At 41.9% G+C, this 18,676-nt stretch overlaps 1 protein-coding gene across 1 annotated transcript in view; it reads left to right on the top strand.

The window, feature by feature from the left end:
- Positions 1-18,676, top strand: part of CNGB3 (cyclic nucleotide gated channel subunit beta 3) — a gene marked incomplete at its 5' end in the record, with an annotated part of 48,269 nt that overhangs the window by 12,700 nt on the left and 16,893 nt on the right. The window contains 8 exons of the mRNA XM_083450308.1: positions 3,926-4,077; positions 7,223-7,429; positions 8,156-8,364; positions 10,978-11,028; positions 12,233-12,319; positions 14,145-14,209; positions 14,852-14,974; positions 18,467-18,608. Coding sequence (XP_083306434.1) covers positions 3,926-4,077; positions 7,223-7,429; positions 8,156-8,364; positions 10,978-11,028; positions 12,233-12,319; positions 14,145-14,209; positions 14,852-14,974; positions 18,467-18,608 — 1,036 coding nt within the window. The remainder of the gene's footprint in view (positions 1-3,925; positions 4,078-7,222; positions 7,430-8,155; positions 8,365-10,977; positions 11,029-12,232; positions 12,320-14,144; positions 14,210-14,851; positions 14,975-18,466; positions 18,609-18,676) is intronic.

An 18,676-nucleotide genomic window follows, 5' to 3' on the forward strand; every position in this document is an offset into this window, starting at 1 on the left:
AATTGTGCACAAAAGGTTAATGTTTCCCATTTAAACTTTGTTAATTAAGTCATTAGTCTTATATAATTGTTTAATTAAACCATATAATTAATAAGTGCATCTTTTAGGAGCAGGAGCTTCAGACAAATCGCATGACTTGGCCATCGGTAAGACCGTACACACAGACTCATCCAAGGCACAAAGGGCAGAGAAGCCAGCTTGTTCTGCTATTTCAATATAAAAGAAAGACAAGGGAAATAATGAGAAAAGAAAACAGTAATTAAACTCTTTTCTTTCAAGCTGATTAGTTAAGGGGAAATTAAGGGGAAACTCATCAATAATCCCCCAATCACACAGTACAGGAACCAGTAAAAGAGACAAAAGCTGTAAGGATGCTTTTAAGTAATGTTGCAAGGACCTGTGATGGGAAGAACTTGCTTGTGAGTAAACATTACAGAAGAAACCTGGCATAGGGAAGGGGCATTGCTAGAGTGCAATATTGCGCTTTTTTGATTCCGCTTCCCACTGACTACTGAAAAACCTAACAGGACAGCCAGCAGAAGTTACTCCTGTTCCAAACTCTGTTCGGCAGGAATTTGACTTATATACCACCCTTTTTGGCATTTGGGTTCTGCTGGGTCACGTGAACAAGCTGAAAGGGGTTTGTAATACCTGTAGATCCCACCTTACCCAGCTACTCCCCAGAATGCCCCTTTTTTGGACTGAGCACCCGCTTAGCTGGGGGAGGGCAAGCGTAACCAGACATAGAAGCCCAAGATCCACCAAATCCAAACTCTCTCATCCAGGCAGATCTTGGGTTTGGATTACGTGGTTAATGTGGCAGGAGGTCAAGATCTAGTCTGCATCTTCTGAAGATGTAGGAGAGAGGGAAGGAGGTTGGATGTTTTCCCCTTCAGGAAATTTGTATGTGGGAAGATGTGCATTCTGTAGGCGTTATGGGCAGTGCTTTTTTTCTTTTAAAATGTTTAGGAGTGCTCTCATTTTGACTCCTGAAAATCACCATTTTATAGTTCAAATCGGGGAAAATAAATACAATAAATTGACAAAAGTACAAGGATTCACAAAATGTTTAGGGGAATGCTTACCCCTGCATACCCTCAGAAAAAAAAAACACTGATTATGGGCATCTTTCCCCTTCAGACAAGACCCATAAAAGCAAATAGAGAAATAGCCAGGTGAACATAAGCTCTGGGAAGGACAACCTGGTAGAGAAGACTAAGCTTAGTGCCCTTCCATAGCTTTCATGTAATAATGAACACAGTCACCATTATTTCAACATTTATGGTAGGGAAGTATATATTTTCATAAGAATTTCAAACTGCAGAATAACTTTTTTCCCCCAGCTGATCACTCAAACTCTTCCCCTGCTTTTGAGTTTAGTTCTGTGGACCCTAGAGATTTTCTATTCTAAATATTTGGTTACTCATCCAAACTATCTATCTAAGCCAATCTATCATGTGTTTATGATCCACCCATTTTCATATTAAGTGTATTTTCTGTCTTCTCTTAAAAATACATTAACATGCTTTACAAATATTTAAATTAAACACAGGCTGCCTTTCACAGCTGAGTCTCAGCCCTGTTTTGCAGTTGCCCCAGTGGAATTCCTCTCACATCATTAGAGAATGGGGGTTAGGAAGAGGTGCAGCTTCAGTGCAGGCTGAGCACAATCTAATATATCCAGTCAATCTGAATATTCCCTATGACTATGAAGTCAGTTTCACAGAGAAAGGATTGGGTTGTTGTTGTTTTTACAGAAGGGTTGTGTTTCTCCTCATCCAAGACACACCCCTAACAATCATGGCAGTGTCAGAACTTGACTATCAAACCAGCAGCTCTCAACTGTCGGAAAAACTAAGCATATGTGTTTATTTGTGAAAGAGGTGTGTGTGTGTGTGTGTGTACGCGCGCAAGCACACACATTTCCTCCTCTCCAACCTGTCTCTTTTATGCATCAGGCCAGTTGTGGGGGACACAGAAAGGTCAAAGTGAATTGTGGGGTAGGTTGGGAGGCAAGATTTTTGGTCATATGCTATAAATCGGGAATAAATACAATAGAGGTCCCGATTCTCTAACTGCAAAGACCACCGGGGTTCTTCTAACTCTGCCCTGAGAGGCCCTCTCTAAACATCAACTCTCCACTCCATAGTATTGTTTCCTGAGTCCTAAGACTGTTGTACAAGTTGTTGGCTATCTTTGCAGGTTAAAGTTGTGCATTAAAGGTAAAGGTACCCCTGCCCAGATGGGCCAGTCTTGACAGACTCTAGGGTTGTGCGCTCATCTCACTCTAAAGGCCGGGAGCCAGCGCTGTCCGCAGACACTTCCGGGTCACGTGGCCAGCGTGGCGAAGCTGCTCTGGCGAACCGGCACCAGAGCAGCACATGGAACGCCGTTTACCTTCCCACTGTAAAGCGGTACCTATTTATCTACTTGTACTTAAGGGTGCTTTCGAACTGCTAGGTGGGCAGGAGCTGGGACCGAACAACAGGAGCTCACCCTGCATTACATCAATCTTAATTCTGTGCTGCACGTTCATGGATTCAAATTCATCCCTTTACCTTGCCTCCTCTCAGTTGCTCCAGGTAATTGCCTCCATTTCCATCTCACTTAACGCTCGTTCACACATTACACTGTACACATGTACAAGCTGTCTCTACACAGGTAGAAATAGATTACACATGTAGCTTTATACAGTTAATTTATTGTGCACACAGATACGCAAGATGGTGTGCTTGTTTGTTTGGCTTAAAAAAATTAATCAAAATGAACATTAACACTCAACATGAAAACATTAATGGCACACTACCAGCTTTTCCACTGACACATGAAGAAGGTGTAAGAAGAATAAATAAGCAGGGGGGAGAAAATGGGGCAGCTGGACAGGGGTGGAAAGAGGTCACCATATGATTGGCTTGAAGACCCAAAGCCAGGTTGGCCTTTGCAAGCTATGTGTACATTAAAAGCATATGTAGATGTCATGAATAGTTCCATATAAAGTCATATTTGGCAGAGACAATGCTCAAATGGGAACAGTTGTTCATATATGTCATAAAGAGTCCACCAAACAGCTGCAAAATCCTCAGTGTTCTGTGTTTCCACTTAATGATTTCAAGTGGTAGGCGAGTTTTTCCAGAATATCAATGTAGACACTTGTACACTTGTTGAATGTTTAGTTACAGAGTCAGGAAGGGAGAAAAGCTGTGAAAATTTAGGAGAGGGGCTGTCTGATCATAGCTAGAAGGGGCTCCTTTTATTATTACAGTGGTACCTCAGGTTACAAACACTTCGGGTTATAAACACTTCAGGTTACAAACTCCACTAATCCGGAAGTAGTACCTCGGGTTGTGAACTTTGCCCCAGGATGAGAACAGAAATCGTGCACCAGTGGTGCGACGGCAGCAGGAGGCCCCATTAGCTAAAGTGATTAAGTGGTTAAGAACAGACCTCCGGAATGTATTAAGTTCGTAACCCAAGGTACCACTGTAAAAGCAAGGCACACAGAGAAAGAATAAGAATAAGAATAAGAATAAGAATAAGAATAAGAATAAGAATAAAATTTATTTATACCCCGCCCATCTGGCTGAGCACCCACCCCCACCCCGCCACTCTCAGCGGCTTCTAATCGAGTGTTAACACACAATTTGTGCCTTACATGTGAACAGGATGAACATGCAAATGGTACCCCCCACCACCACATCTAATGTTGGCCCCAAATTTGCAGAGATTGGAATTTTCCAGCATCTGGTAGGCCACAATATGTGGATGTTGTGCATGCCTGACCCACCAGACCACTGGTGGGTCAAGACAATGGCTCCACTACTCAAAGCTGAGTTGGGGTGAAGTTCATCTGTCTTATTATTACTTGCCTTTGATGTTTTTACTTTTCAAAGCACTGTTCTCCTTCTCTCTCTTCCCACATAAACAGGACAGAGAATAAGCGACCAGGAACCCCCATAAATGAATATGCTCAAACTCAGCTGCAAGAAATCATCAAGCAAATGCGAGAAAGGACAGCCACGTATAAAGAAAAACTGAGTGACCCGGTCATCTCCTCTCCTGAGCCCAGTCCAACAGCAAGTAAGTTCATTTGTATAGTTGTAAACTCTCAGAACGTATTTTGTATAGTCAACCATCTACCTATATCTGTATTTGATTGTACTTGGTTCCTTTGCTATGGCTTGTGGCTGATGCAAATATAGATTTTATCTCTCTAAGTTCATGGAAACAAATTGCAGCCTCGCCAACACTTCCACCTGTCCTTTGCCTGGAAGGAACAGGTTTGAATGGTTTTGCCCGTCACTTTCCCCTGGAAAACCTGCTCTTTAGCGCTAAAATGGAACAAACAGCAATCCGCAGAAAACTCAATTGCCATTTGTTCCGATTCAGTGTTAAAGATTGTGTTTCCCCGTGGGAAAGCAATGGGGCAAAATGAAAGGTGGATAAGCCCTGTACCACACCTACATGTGCTTGAATTAGTCTTGAATGTAATAAACTGGCACTGTCATTCAAATCGTTACACTGGCTTATGCTTCCTAAGCTGTATGGGTCAGCCCTAGACAGTGTGTGAACCAGGAAACCAAACATTAAGTCCAGAAACCCATATTTTGAAGACTACCCAGTGCTTGACACTTGCTCTGTTTTTGCAAGTCCAGGAAGAAATCAAAAACTGGAGATTGCTGAGTGGGTAAATTACACAACATTTGGGGCATAAACATTATCTTGCAATTTTATTTTTAAGAGATACTGACATTGACTGTAATATACTAAGCCACGGCAGGATATGCATCTCACCTGAAATCAATTAACCACTGTATTTAACAACTGTCAGAAGAAATCTGTATTTCTTACTATGCACAATAGACAGAAAGAAGTGTATAGTTGGCACATTCTGCAGTTCACTGAGATTGCTGTCCGCTCTTAAGCTGAATGCAATAAACTGGACAAATGCAGTGGGGTGATTGAGATAAGAGCAGCTTATTTATTTCCTTATGCTTGCCAAGAAAAGTAGAAATCAGAGAGATGAAATATCAATATTTCAGCTTTTTGGTCCTGCAACAATACCCTTACACATGCTTTTCTTTCCTAGATTTTGCCAGTAGCAGACTGTGTGGTACCAGCACTTACCTAACCTCCAGTCAGTAGAGGGGTAGGCAGCAGCAAGGTTAGCGCAGTGCAAATGCACCAGCAGGTGCACTAGGTAGTACTACTGGTGCACTTGCATTGTTTGAACCTCCCTGTTGTCTTTCTCCTCCCCCTCTACCTCCTAGTAAGCAGCAGCCATGCATCATGCTGCCTCACTGGATTTCTGTCTCTGTTGCATTCAGGCACACCTGCAGCAGAAATTAAGATACCTTGTGTTTATTAAGTTAATAGAGCAGGAGGGTGTCCACCTTGCTGGCCTGGCCCCACCCCCAATATGAACATCCCCACCAACTCCATCTCTTGGACCTCTGCACATTTGACAAAAGTCTTAAGGGGGACCCTAAAGGTACCCCTGCCCGTACAGGCCAGTCTTGACAGACTCTAGGGTTGTGCGCCCATCTCACTCAAGAGGCCAGGGGCCAGCGCTGTCCGAAGACACTTCCGGGTCACGTGGCCAGCGTGACATCGCTGCTCTGGCGAGCCAGAGCCACACACAGAAACGCCGTTTACCTTCCCGCTAGTAAGCGGTCCCTATTTATCTACTTGCACCCAGGGGTGCTTTCGAACTGCTAGGTTGGCAGGCACTGGGACCGAACAGCGGGAGCGCACACCGCCGCGGGGATTCGAACCGCCGACCTTTCGATCGGCAAGCCCTAGGCACTGAGGCTTTAACCCACAGCGCCACCCGCATCCCGCAAGGGGGACCCTAGACACCTACAATTCACATGATGAGTTTAATGCCCAATTCATTTGATGCTTTTCCTGGGCAGGAAGGCAGTTCGGGGGCGGGGGGAGCTGGCTTATTTTCATCAACATGTTTTGAATCAGCACACAATAGCCAATCATGTGATTAGGTCTGGCATACTCTTCACATGCCGATTAACAATCAGATGCCGAAAGTTTTGTAACTTTTTATATCCAGAGCTGGTTTTACCATAAACGAACACAAAGCTGTTGATTTGAAGAATGAATTCCAGAAGGGATCCTACTTCCTAGCCTCATGTCTTATTCAAACTGGCAACCCTGTACAGAATGCAGTGCTAGTTTTTTTTCTAGGAAAAGAGGTGCCGGAACTCACCATGAACACTTCCCTTGTTCTCTTATAATGCCAATGGCGCCCATCTGAGAGGTGCCGGAACTGAGTTCTGGTGAGTTCTGGCTGAAAAGAAGCCCTGACTTAATGTATGGTTATCATGCATCTTGCTGAAAGGAAATGATTTTAAAAAATACATTTAAATGCATTTCATCTTTCATACCTAGGACACATTTCATCATGGTGTAGGGAGATGTATAGGGAAATATTAACACTAATAATAATATTAGTTTTAATCATCACCCTGCCAAACATGTTCCTGAGGCAGAGTGGATTTTGTTGACAGCTGTTCACAGAGTGCAGACCCTCCAAGTGTCCCTATTTTCCAGGGGTGTCCCTGATTTAGAGAAGCTGTTCCAGTTTCTGATTTGATCCCAGAATGTCCCACTTTTCCTTAGGATGTCCCTATTTTCATTGGTGAAATATTGGAGGGTGTGGAGTTATCCAACTCCCGAGCCCCCGAGCCATCTGAAGGGAAGTTCTGTACAGTGGTACCTCGTGTTACAGATAGGATCTGTTCCAGAGGCCCGTCAGTAATGTGAAATGCCCACAACTCGAAGCGCTGTGTCTGCGCAGGTGCATGGCATGATTTGGCGCTTCTGTGCATGTGCAAAGCGTGATTTAGCGTTTCTGTGCATGCGCAAGTGGCAAAACCTGGAAGTAACCCATTCCGGTACTTCCGGGTTGCCACGGGATGTAACATGAAAAGATGCAACATGAAGCAGACGCAACACAAGGTATGACTGCATAGGAAAGGTTTTTTTATAACGTTTAATGTTTTATTATGTTTTTATATATATTGGAAGCTGCCCAGAGTGACGGGGGAAACGTAATAAGATGTGTGGTGTATAAGCAGTAAAATTATCATCATGGAATGGGATGTCCCTATTTGGAGGGTATTCTAGTGTATAACTCTCTGTAGCTTCAGATATCTTTGTGCATTTGAGAAACTTGTGTGCAATGCTGCATCTTTGGAAACTTCTCTAGCACCCAAAAAGACGGCGCCACCCCCTCCGCCAAAAGAAGAGAAAAAGGAGGAGAAAAAAGAGGAGAAAAAAGAAGAGGAGAAGAAACCAGAAGAAGCAAAACCAGAGGAGCATTATTGTGATATGCTGTGCTGCAAATTCAAGAGGCCTCCCATGAAAGAATACTTGAGGAAAATGAAGCTACCTGAAAGTATAGATGCATACACAGGTAAGCTGAATGCCTTCTTACAGGAAAGAGGTGCTGGCAGCTGTAAATACGATAAAATTACTGGTAGCTCATACTAATTATAAAGGCCTCTGTTGACATAAGTTAGGGTTTCCATATTTCAAGAAGTAAAAAATCCTGACACAGAAGTTGTTGAGCTTTTTTGAGGGAAATCACCTAAAAGCATGGGCAAAAAGTGACACTGAAACACACACTTCCGGGTTCTGCTGGCAAAAACCTGGACATTTTCCCAGTTTTTCAAAATTGACCCCAGCCCGCAATTTTCTCCACTTCAATCCTGTGCGTGTCCGGCAAATTCCAGATGTATGGCAACCCTGCATAAGTACTACTGTTCTGTTACACAGACAAGTAGGTGGGTTGGCACTAGTCACTTATTGTATTACCTGGTGAAATTAAGACTCTGCCTTGCCAATACAATCCAAAAGCCCAGCCCAGTTCATCTCATTTTTTTCAGCCTTGGACTCACCTTTAGCTAACCTGAAACTTGTGACCCTCTACTAATTTGAGGACCGGCTACAAGAAACTGGCCTGCTCAGTCAATGTTTGGTACACAGCTTAGCCAACACGTAAGATGTGGTTGGGTTTTTGAGTTGTAATTAAACTTGATATATCCTTGGGCATTTATTTATATATTGAAGGCAATGTATTCTCATATATACTCTTCCAAAAACAGGAAGAGTAATTTTAAGGATGTTTTGTTTTTTCTAGATCGTCGCTATATAGGATGGCTGTTTTTGGTTACCGTTGCTTATAACTGGAACTGCTGGTTCATCCCACTGCGATTGGTATTCCCGTTTCAGACACCAAGCAACATGATATACTGGATTGTGATAGACATCTTATGTGATATCTGCTATGTCTGTGATCTGCTGATATTTCAACCCCGAGTACAATTCGTGAGAGGTGGAGATATAATAGTAAGTAAAGGTGGGCAGGGAGGTAAGACACAGAAGAATCACACAATAAGTAGACCCCGTAGTGTAGCAGGTAATGTTGGATTTTGACCAGAGGGACCTATGTTCAAGTCCCCAGTCAGCCATGAGCATGGGCCTCTCTAGTCTAAATTAATGTGACTATTCCTATAATACCTGGCCATATGTCATACTAGATATGACAGGTGAGTTAGCAACAATGTCTGGAGGCCCATGAGTTCCCCATCTGTGCAGTAGAACACATGAGTCTTTAATAGTGTGCATTTTTTTACATAAAAAAAATATATATGTTGCAGCAGGTGATTTTAAAATCTATATGATACAGAGTTTAAGAGCTACTTTTTAAAATGCAAATTTTCCTGCTTTCTTGATGCATCATTCTTTTCCAGTTTTTAGTATGGAAAAGTAGTTCAGCTAGCTGAATAGGGAGATATCTAGTTACCATAAAGGTATGTATGATAAGAATTAAGGAAAATAGAGGGATTAACTTTTATCCATTTTGTATGCCGAGGACATTTTTTCCTTTGATTTGATTTATTACATTTCTATGCCACTTTTCATTCAACTGAATCGCCAAGCGGCTTGCAAACAATAAATAAGATAATAGGTAAAGGTAAAGGGACCCCTGACCATTAGGTCCAGTCGTGATCGACTCTGGAGTTGCGGCGACCATCTCGCTTTATTGGCCGAGGGAGCCAGCGTACAGCTTCCGGGTCATGGGGCCAGCATAACTAAGCTGCTTCTGGTGAACCAGAGCAGTGCACGGAAATGCCATTTACCTTCCCACTGGAGCAGTACCTATTTATCTACTTGCACTTTGACGTGCTTTCGAACTGCTAGGTTGGCAGGAGCTGGGACCGAGCAACGGGAGCTCACCCTGTCATGGGGATTCGAACCGCCGACCTTCCAATCAGCAAGCCCTAGGCTCTGTGGTTTAACCCACAGCACCACCCACATCCCTAAATAACATAATAGAACATCACATATACGACATAAATCTTAATGAACAATGAACAAAATACAATCAATAAAACACTATTAACAAAGCAACTAGAAAAATAAGCTAAACAGCACAATTTCAACAAAAGGCATATTATAGGTTTCACAAAGTACTACAGCATTCATAATCTATACACCAATATTTAAAAAACAAACTAAGCACTGAAGAATTCACACACACACACACACACACTTCACCCCCATGACTCATAACCTTCCACTCTATTCAGTTCCTTAAACAGCACATAAACATAATGCCTATAGGAATGGAAGGTGGAGCAAGGCAGGTAGGGGGAAAATCATGGCCAGCACAAAGTTTTTGTCATCACTAATAATGATAAAGAAACCTCCTTCACATGAAGTACAGAAGAATGTTCAGGTGTACAGTTCTGATCAACATCCCATACCCTTTTAAAATGTGGCTCTTTGGGGGGGGGCATTATTGGGTAATTGTTTTTATTTTAATTTTATGTGAAACACACTGAGACTTAGGGCGGTATATAAAGTCAATAAATAATAAATAATAATCTCAAGGTAGGGTTGGGAAGAAAGCCTGTCTGAAACCCAGGAGTGCTGCTGCCAATCAATGTAGACCATAGTGGGTTAGATAGGCCAATAGTGTGACACAATGTAGGGCAATTTCCTAAGTACAAACAAGGTCCACCTACCCACAGACAGTAACTTAAAAATAAACATCTAATCTTTCTTAATATATGCACTGTTGACAGTTCTAATGCTAATGAGAGCACATTCATCCAGCTTTGTGTGTGTGTATTTTACAGCCTATGAACCCAAACCCATAATCCAACTGTTCTGAGATTTTTATTCTAACAATATCTCCCTCCATCCTCCCTCTATACCTTTAAATATTTTCAAAAATGATATTTAAAGAGAGGCTGGAGATTTTCCCCATGCAGAATCATGAAATTTTAATCACCCCTAAATATTCCACAAAGGGTGTCCACCTAACTGCACAGGCTTCTTCTCAGTCTTGTTTCCTAATGCATACTGTTTATTTGAAAGAAATAACCAAGTGTTAATCTACATGTTTGCTTAGATTTCCAGATTTTCTAAGCCATTTGCCCATTCCCAAATAAAGTTGCTAAAAAGAAAACTGTGCCTTGGAAAAAGGTTATCGCCCTACAAACATACAAATCCCAATCCAACTTAATATCCCAGGGTTTGGTGTCAGTGCATATGACCCCTTGCTCAAGCTCAGCAAAACAAGATTGTGTCAGAGATTGCTTGAGACTCCGATATATGCTGCCTTGAGTTCCAGAGGCTATACATTAAATTTTAAAAGTTAGCTGTAACTAAATCCAAAATCAATTGAATGAGTTGGCTGTGCCTAACTGAAGTCTCATTGCTTTCAGTAAAGCTTAGTGACAACTCACATTAGCTGGGTGACCAAGGATAAGAATTTGGATGTATGCATGAAAACTTGCCTGAAACAAAGGTTTGTGCTTTGAGACCTCAGTCCACAAGTGCTAATGGACTTCAGCTAATCATGTCTAATTTAGTCATATGCTATCCTGAAATGGTTCTTTGTTTTGTACTGAGCTTTACCTAACTGCATGTTTTTCCTGTTTCTAATTATAGTCAGATAAAGTAGAAATGAAGAAATACTACCGGAGCACGTTAAAATTTCGGGTAAGTAAATAAGGCACGCTTGCTAAGGGAACAAAACAGTTATTCGAACTATATATCCACTTGGACATGACTGTCCTACAGCTTCCCTCTCCCCACCAAGGTAGTCTTCGAGGTGGAAATCAGGCAGAAAATCAGTAGTGATGTACATTTCAGATGTTGGAACTGAAATTGAAATTGATACCTGATCAAAAACTTACGGTCCCATCCCATTAGATAATGGATTCCATCACAACCTATGGTCCTATCCCAAAGGGTGGTGAACCTTTGGCCCTTGGGACACTGCTGAACTGAAACACCCACCAGCCCCAATGATCATGACCAATAGCCAGGACTGGTGGGAACTGTAGTCCGAGGCCCCTCACCCTTGCATGAAAGAAATAAGAGGTTTGCCTTTGATGGAGCATCAAAGATTCAGCTCCTGATTCTCCTATTGCAGCCACCCTTGGAAAGGCATATTTGCTTAATTGTTTGCCTACTTTCTGATGGACCTGTTGGTGATGTATCGTATTTGAGCAGCACTTGAAGCCCTTCCTACGTTACTGCATTCATTACAAGGGACTGCTCTTGTGAATGAAAACTATAATGTGGAAAGATGCCTCGAGAGATTTGGTGTTGAGAAGGAATCCTTTCTTAGCTCAGATGAGCCATGCTCATCTTGAAATCTGGATTAGATATTTGAAACTCACAATATTTCAAGGCAAAATTTGTCTGCTAAGGACCAAAGAAATGTGAGGTGGACAAGAACACAATATGGTCTGCTACACTTGCCCTGAAAGGGGATATACTGACTTCACAGAAAACATTTTGCTTGATCTTTGTCAATATTTTAATACCACTTATTCGGCTTTTGACTACATATGCAGTTCTGAGCTTTTCTTGAAATCTCCCAAAGATGGACATTTCATTTTAGCACCTTGTTCAATCTCTTGCCAATAACCTAGATGATGAATCCAGTCAGAAACTAGGGATCCATTGGCTAAATCCAGCCTTACAATACCATCATCTGGGCTCAGTTTATTTATATACTGCATGCATTTTTTGGAGTGCTCAAAGTGGTTCAGAGAAAAGAAGAAGGTAACAACAATTTTCTGCATATAGAAAATGTGTTCCACGTACTAGAAAGATAGAACCTGAGCATTCCATTACAGTTTTTAACTACATGAGAATTAATTTAACATTGTAACTGAACTTTTTTCTTCAACAGCTTGATGTGTTTTCCGTAATACCGTTTGACGTCTTATACGTTGTGTTTGGATTTAATGCAATATTTAGAGCAAACAAGGTGGTGAAGGTAAGATGAGATTATCTACTGTTACCCTCAGTCCAGGGACAGAAATCCTACTTGTAAATACATACTGTTGCTCATCCACAGTGGTCAGGGGAGATTTCCGAATATACACGGCACAGGATGGTATCAAACTTCTTCCAGCTGCACAACACAAATTGGTTGTTTTGAAGTTTATTGGGTCATTCCAATTTTAAATAAGTGGTTTTTGAGCTGAAAAACATGTGGTTCCATATGTCAGCCAGGTTCCCAGAAGGCATTATATGAACAAACACTGATAACAGAACTTGCCTTTCCATATTAATTTACCACCAGATGAGTAATTTAAGGCGTTTTCATTTAACATAGCAAGAAAGATTCATGTGAGGGACTGGTGTGGATGCCTACCTACTCAGTTCAGCTATAAACACTGCAAAATGGATCCTTGTACTGTTGGTTTATATGAGGCTAATGGTGAATCCATCCCTCCTTCAGATTGTTGGTGATGGTGCCAGTCTTTTGCTTGGGAAATAAAGACGGGGAACACAACTCTCCCTGATATTGTTTAGAATATTGATTGTTAGTCTGTGTAGTGTTATTTTACTATTTTCTATAGCTTTTCTAGTATGAACATAGAAAGCCATCACCATCGTTATCTGATGAAGGCGACATATACACAGTCGCACCTGATTTCAGTTTTTTAGTTAAAGCAGCCCTCCCCAACCTCGTGATATTTTGGACTACAACTCCCATCAGCTCTGACCCAAGGTGCCTAATGGTCAGGAATGATGGGAGTTGTAGTCCCAAATATCTGGAAGGTATCAGGTTGGGGAAGGCAGAGCTACAGGAACTGTGGGCTCACAACATCTGTTTGCATGCATAGTTCTTCATACAATTCCAGGTGTATTTGTGGACTCCTCCATCCAGTTACTCCATGAATTAATCACATTTTGTCCTGCTTTTCTTCCAAGGAGCTCAAGGCAGTAGCATATACGTCCCATCTCACCACCACCAGATATTTTCTTCTTGCAGCAACCCAGCACCATTGATTAGGCTGGGAGATAGTGAGCAGCTCAAGGTCAACCACTGAGCTTCACAGCTAATGGGCTTTGAACCTGGATTTCCTCTGAGCATAACTGGGTGGAGTTAGTAGTTCACACACTGAGGATGCAATCCTTGTGTGGGAGTAAGTCACACTGAGAAGAGTAGGACAAACTTCTGAGCAAGCATGCATAAGATTGCCCTGTACATCTGTAAAATGCAGAGTCACTAAATTGTTACAAAATGCTGTTTTTAAAAAGCCCAACCTTTGAGCATGTGAAAAACTTGGATGAAGGGCAATTACTGTTTCCTTTCAATGGGTACCATTTCTAGAAACACATCCTTCTCTCTTTTTTCTGGCTCCCGTGTCAGTTTATCTAAATTAATTTCAAATTAATGATCTAAACAAGCCCACTTCATTTGTAAAATCTAGAAAGGTAATTATCCAGACTGCCACCTCTCTTTCAAAAAGCCAGCCATATAGAAGAAAGGAAATAATAAATGGAGAGCCCCAAAAGAATGTACTCTATGAGCAAGAAACCTCGGTTGACTAGGTAAAATATCACTGTCATCATAATTCATCATGACCACTGATCTGCTAAATGGAAAAGTATCCTCCATAGCCAAGCTCCTGGAAAAAGTGATATTTAAAATGTCAAGTTGTTTCTGCTTTTTGCTAGTTTAGCAGTATGATCATTTTTAAACCAAAATTTTAAGATTGCCAGAAGCAGGCAGTTGTATGTCGCAAAATCCATGTGAGATTATATTGTTACCATATACAGTTGCGTTTCCTCTCTTGATTTGCATTCAGCATCTCACGTTCTTTGAATTCAATGACCGACTGGAGGCGATCATGGAAAAAGCATACATTTACAGGTATGTGCTAGATATGCTCCAGTATCAGTGTTGGCATATTTGTAGAGTGTTGACATATTTCAGCATTTCCAGTCTCTGCCATTGGATGGCACAGCTTTTTGGTACAGCCTCAGATACTGTCTGTAAAATGGGGACATAAAATGGGGGTATTCCATAGGCATATAACTCGCCAGATTCCTGTGAGGGTGCTGAGGGCAGGCCTGTGTTGTTAACTGCTTGAAGCCTTAGAGGAAGGCTAGTATCTAAATGAACAGAAAATGTTAATGTCCAAGGCACAGGTTCCTGGCGTGATGCAATGGTGCCTGCATTTGTGAGCAACAACTAGCAAACACTCTTTCATGAACACAGTTGTACCTTTCTATAAATATTTCTAGCTTATTGAATTAGCAAGCCGCAGGGTCCTATGGGGAGCATACTTTACCAGTGCCCCTGGTAGTGGCAGTGATTCATTTGGCAATTGCAGAAGGGGAAGAGAGTTGAGCACCAGCTGATTTTTCCACTCTGTCAATACTGGCCATAGTTGTAAGTCACAGCAGGTGTTAGTATTGCTATTGATCAAAACCCAGGTCTCCAAAGGGAAAACAGGCACAGGAATGTGTGTCCCACAGGAATGACATCAACTGTTGTTTATGTTTTTTACAGGGTCGTTCGAACTACTGGGTACCTGTTGTTTATCTTGCATCTTAATGCATGCCTGTATTACTGGGCTTCAACCTACGAAGGACTCGGCAGCACTAAATGGGTATATGATGGCAAAGGAAACATGTAAGTTCCTTTGCATTGCATGGCGTTTCCCCAGCCTGCCCACCTTCCCATCTTGCTTGCAAGCAAAACCTTCAGAACTTGCGTGCCCTGCTAACTTTTTAGCAGCATTGCTGCTGATTGGAAATAATGAACAATGCTAATTATATGGACGGCAGGTGTAGTGAGTGATTAGTTTACCGTTTGGGGTTTTTACGGGTTTATGCGTCAGCTCTAATCACTAACTTAATTAAACATTTAGGAAGCACAAGGGTCGTAAATTAAACTTACCGATTAGGTGTGAGAAGAAGAAGCATTACATACGTAAGAAAACAACTACTTGAAAAGTTCAATGGAGTACAATTAAAACACATGCGATTGCAACAGAACATTTTGCTCCCTTAAGAGTCTTCACAGGGTCATGTTCTGTCATTTCCTTTCATATGGCAAAGGATACATGTAAACATGTTGCAAAGAGAGAAACTCTCCAGTGGGAGCTGACACTGCGCAATGCAGCTGGGGGAAGAGCTGCCGAGTCAATAGCTATTAATTCAACAAAAGCAAAATATGGGGAGGCAACAGCAGGCAGTATATATTATAAGACATGTAATGCGTGCAGAAATGTACTGAGTGCAGCTTTTGCAGACATGATGGCAATGCAGTTAATGTAGGAGGAAAATATGAATCCAGGTGATCCAGGTGGAGGGGGCTAAATGGCAAAAGAATCGGCTGAGTATCTAGATTTAAAACGTGGGGCTAAACTCAGTCTCTGGCATGTCAGGGACTGGCAGGGTTTGTTAGAGTTTGTGGTGGAGGCAGGGGTGAGGAGAGTGACCCAGGAGAGGGGTCAGGGATTTATGGGGTTTGGTGCCACCTACAAGGCAGAAGCCAGGGCAGGCGGAGGATGGAGCAGGACACAGCACTCTATTGTGTTCAAAGTACCTGAGCGTTAAAATAATCTGATACAGAACACATTTGTCCCTCAGACATATCTGGTTCTATATTATGCTTTGTGTTAGATTAACTGAAAGTCATCACTCCTGTTAGCATGGGATGCCAACCATGGAGAGGCTCATTTAAATTTCCCAATGAAACAGGAGGCTCACTATTTGCAGCTATTGGGTTCCTCACTTGCCTGCCACTTGCTATAAAGGGTAGATCACCTGATACGTTGTTCAAGTGTCTCGCACAGCAAGCAAGGAGTGGTGGCCAAAGGGACCAGGGAGACAAACAGGAGAATCCATGGCTCTTGGATATTCCACACAATTGAGCTTTAAAGGTATAGTGTCTGTCCCTGGGTTACAACTTGCCAAGTCTTCCACCAAGGGCTGAAATGCTTTGTTGTTTATACTGGAAAATTACATCAGTGTGTTATTGCTGGGGACTGGCTGATTAAAAATCCTTACCAACCATACTAGCACTCAGCAATCCATTCTAAGAATGGTTGTAAATGTGCAAGAACTCACACATATATCCTAGGCCTTTGGTGTGCTGTCAGTAGTATTCTACTGGCCTGTAAATTGCAAATTGCAAATCGTATTTGTCTGACTGTAACTTAGTAGGGTTATAACAACAAAGATTAATTGATTATACTAGAGGGTTTGCTTGACCTGAAGCAGCCTGCCCAGGAGCCTAGTATAGGGACAGGTGACTCCGTCAATTTTGGTTTACATCAGTTTCTCATTGTTGCAGTTCTCTGCATATCAGTTGTCCACATTTCCACATCAATTTGTGATTTAAAAACAAAGCAATAGCAAGGTATGCATGAAAATTCATCAGCATTTTACCACCAATTTCTCCTCATACAGACATTTTTACGTGTAATTTTCCTACTATTGACATTTTTGCAAAGCAATTTCCCGTAACAAAATGCATTTTTGAATGTTATTTTCACTAATACATGCATTTGTATCTACATTTTATCCTATGCATTTTTGTATACGTTACCTTTTTGGAGTAACTGTACTGAAAAAAATCGGAGAAGTATAGCTTTTGACAGATGGCTGTGCTTTGGTTCTTGTATTGTTTTGGAATGTGTGAAATAGGTAGGTTTGCATTTAAATGTGAACTGAATAAAAAATTTCTCCCATCCCTACTAGCAGACAACAGCCTTGTGGTTGTCACCCTAGCAACAATGCATTGAAACACCTGGTGTTGCCAGATTGAAGTGTCACTGAGCAGACAGACCAAACACCACACATTTCCTACTGTTAAAATGAGAGCCACGTAGCCAATCTGCTGCTGTCTCGAGAATGAACTTTTTAGAACGAGAATTATTTCCTTTGGAATTCAATAGAGTGATCAATAATCTCCCCTGATGTGTTCAGGAACAGCTTTATATGTCTGACACATTTCAAGTGAGGAAATCTGAAGATATGACCGCCAGAGGGTCCAACATACTTTCCATTATTATAGAGTCATGAAATGACAGGCAATGCGCTCACTCGGCTTGTACAGAAATAACCTTGCAGGTGTGCTGCATGGCCTGATTTCAAAAGACACTACAATTTGGGGGGGGGGGGTAAAACAAGCACTGATTTTACATGACTCACTGCCCCCGGGGGCCGGATCCAGCCCAATCGCCTTCTAAATCTAAATTTTATATAAAATGCATCTCTGGGTTATTTGTGGGGCATAGGAATTCATTCATTTTTTTTCTCTCCAAAATATAGTCCAGCCCTCCACAAGGTCTGAGGGCCTGTTGCCCACCCCCCATTGGAAAAGTTTGCTGACCCCTGACTTAAATGAAGCCAACACAACTATGAAGACTGTGTCTCTACAGACACCACCTGTACTTAATAATGACACGTTTAGTGGCACACACACACACACACACACACACCCCTTGTGGGGAACCTGTGGCCCTCTAGAAGTTGTTGAACTACAACTCCCATCATTCCTTATCATTGTCCATGCTAGTTGCAATGAATAGGAGTTGGGATTCAGCAACATGATGATGATGATGATAATGATGATGATAAATAATTTATTATTTATACCCCGCCCATCTGGCTGGGTTTCCCCAGCCACTCTGGGCAGCTTCCAACAAAATATTAAAATACAATAGTCCGTCAAATATTAAAAGCTTCCCTAAACAGGGCTGCCTTCAGCTGTCTTCTAAAAGTCAGGGAGGGCGTTCCACAGAGCGGGTGCCACTACTGAGAAGGCACTCTGCCTGGTTCCCTGTAACTTCGCTTCTTGCAACGAGGGAACCACCAGAAGGCCCTTGCCTCTGGACCTCAGTGTCCAGGCTGAACGATGTGCGTGGAGACATTCCTTCAGTCATACTGGACCAAGGCCATCTGGAAGACCACAGGATTCCCATCCTTGTTCTACATAAAACCATAAAGTAATACTTTTTTTTTAGTTCATTAATTATCAGGACTAGTTGCAGTGAGGAGGTGGAGGGAAGACATTTTTCCTGATTCTGAAATTCAGAATAATACAGAATAGTATTTCTGCATTGGAAACCTATGTAGAAGAATAATGATATCAAAAATTGTATTCTATCTACAGGTATCTAAGATGTTACTACTGGGCAGTTCGCACTTTAATCACTATCGGTGGGCTTCCAGAACCAGTAACCATGTTTGAAATCATCTTTCAACTTCTGAATTTCTTCTCAGGGGTCTTCGTATTTTCCAGCTTGATTGGTCAGGTAAGCAAAGGCATTAATGGTTAAACTGACCCTTAAGTTTAAGATGTTTCCAGCGATCTGTGTAATTA

The sequence above is a fragment of the Podarcis tiliguerta genome (assembly GCF_965153285.1).
Source record: "Podarcis tiliguerta genome assembly, chromosome: 7".
NCBI classification, from domain to species: domain Eukaryota; kingdom Metazoa; phylum Chordata; class Lepidosauria; order Squamata; family Lacertidae; genus Podarcis; species Podarcis tiliguerta.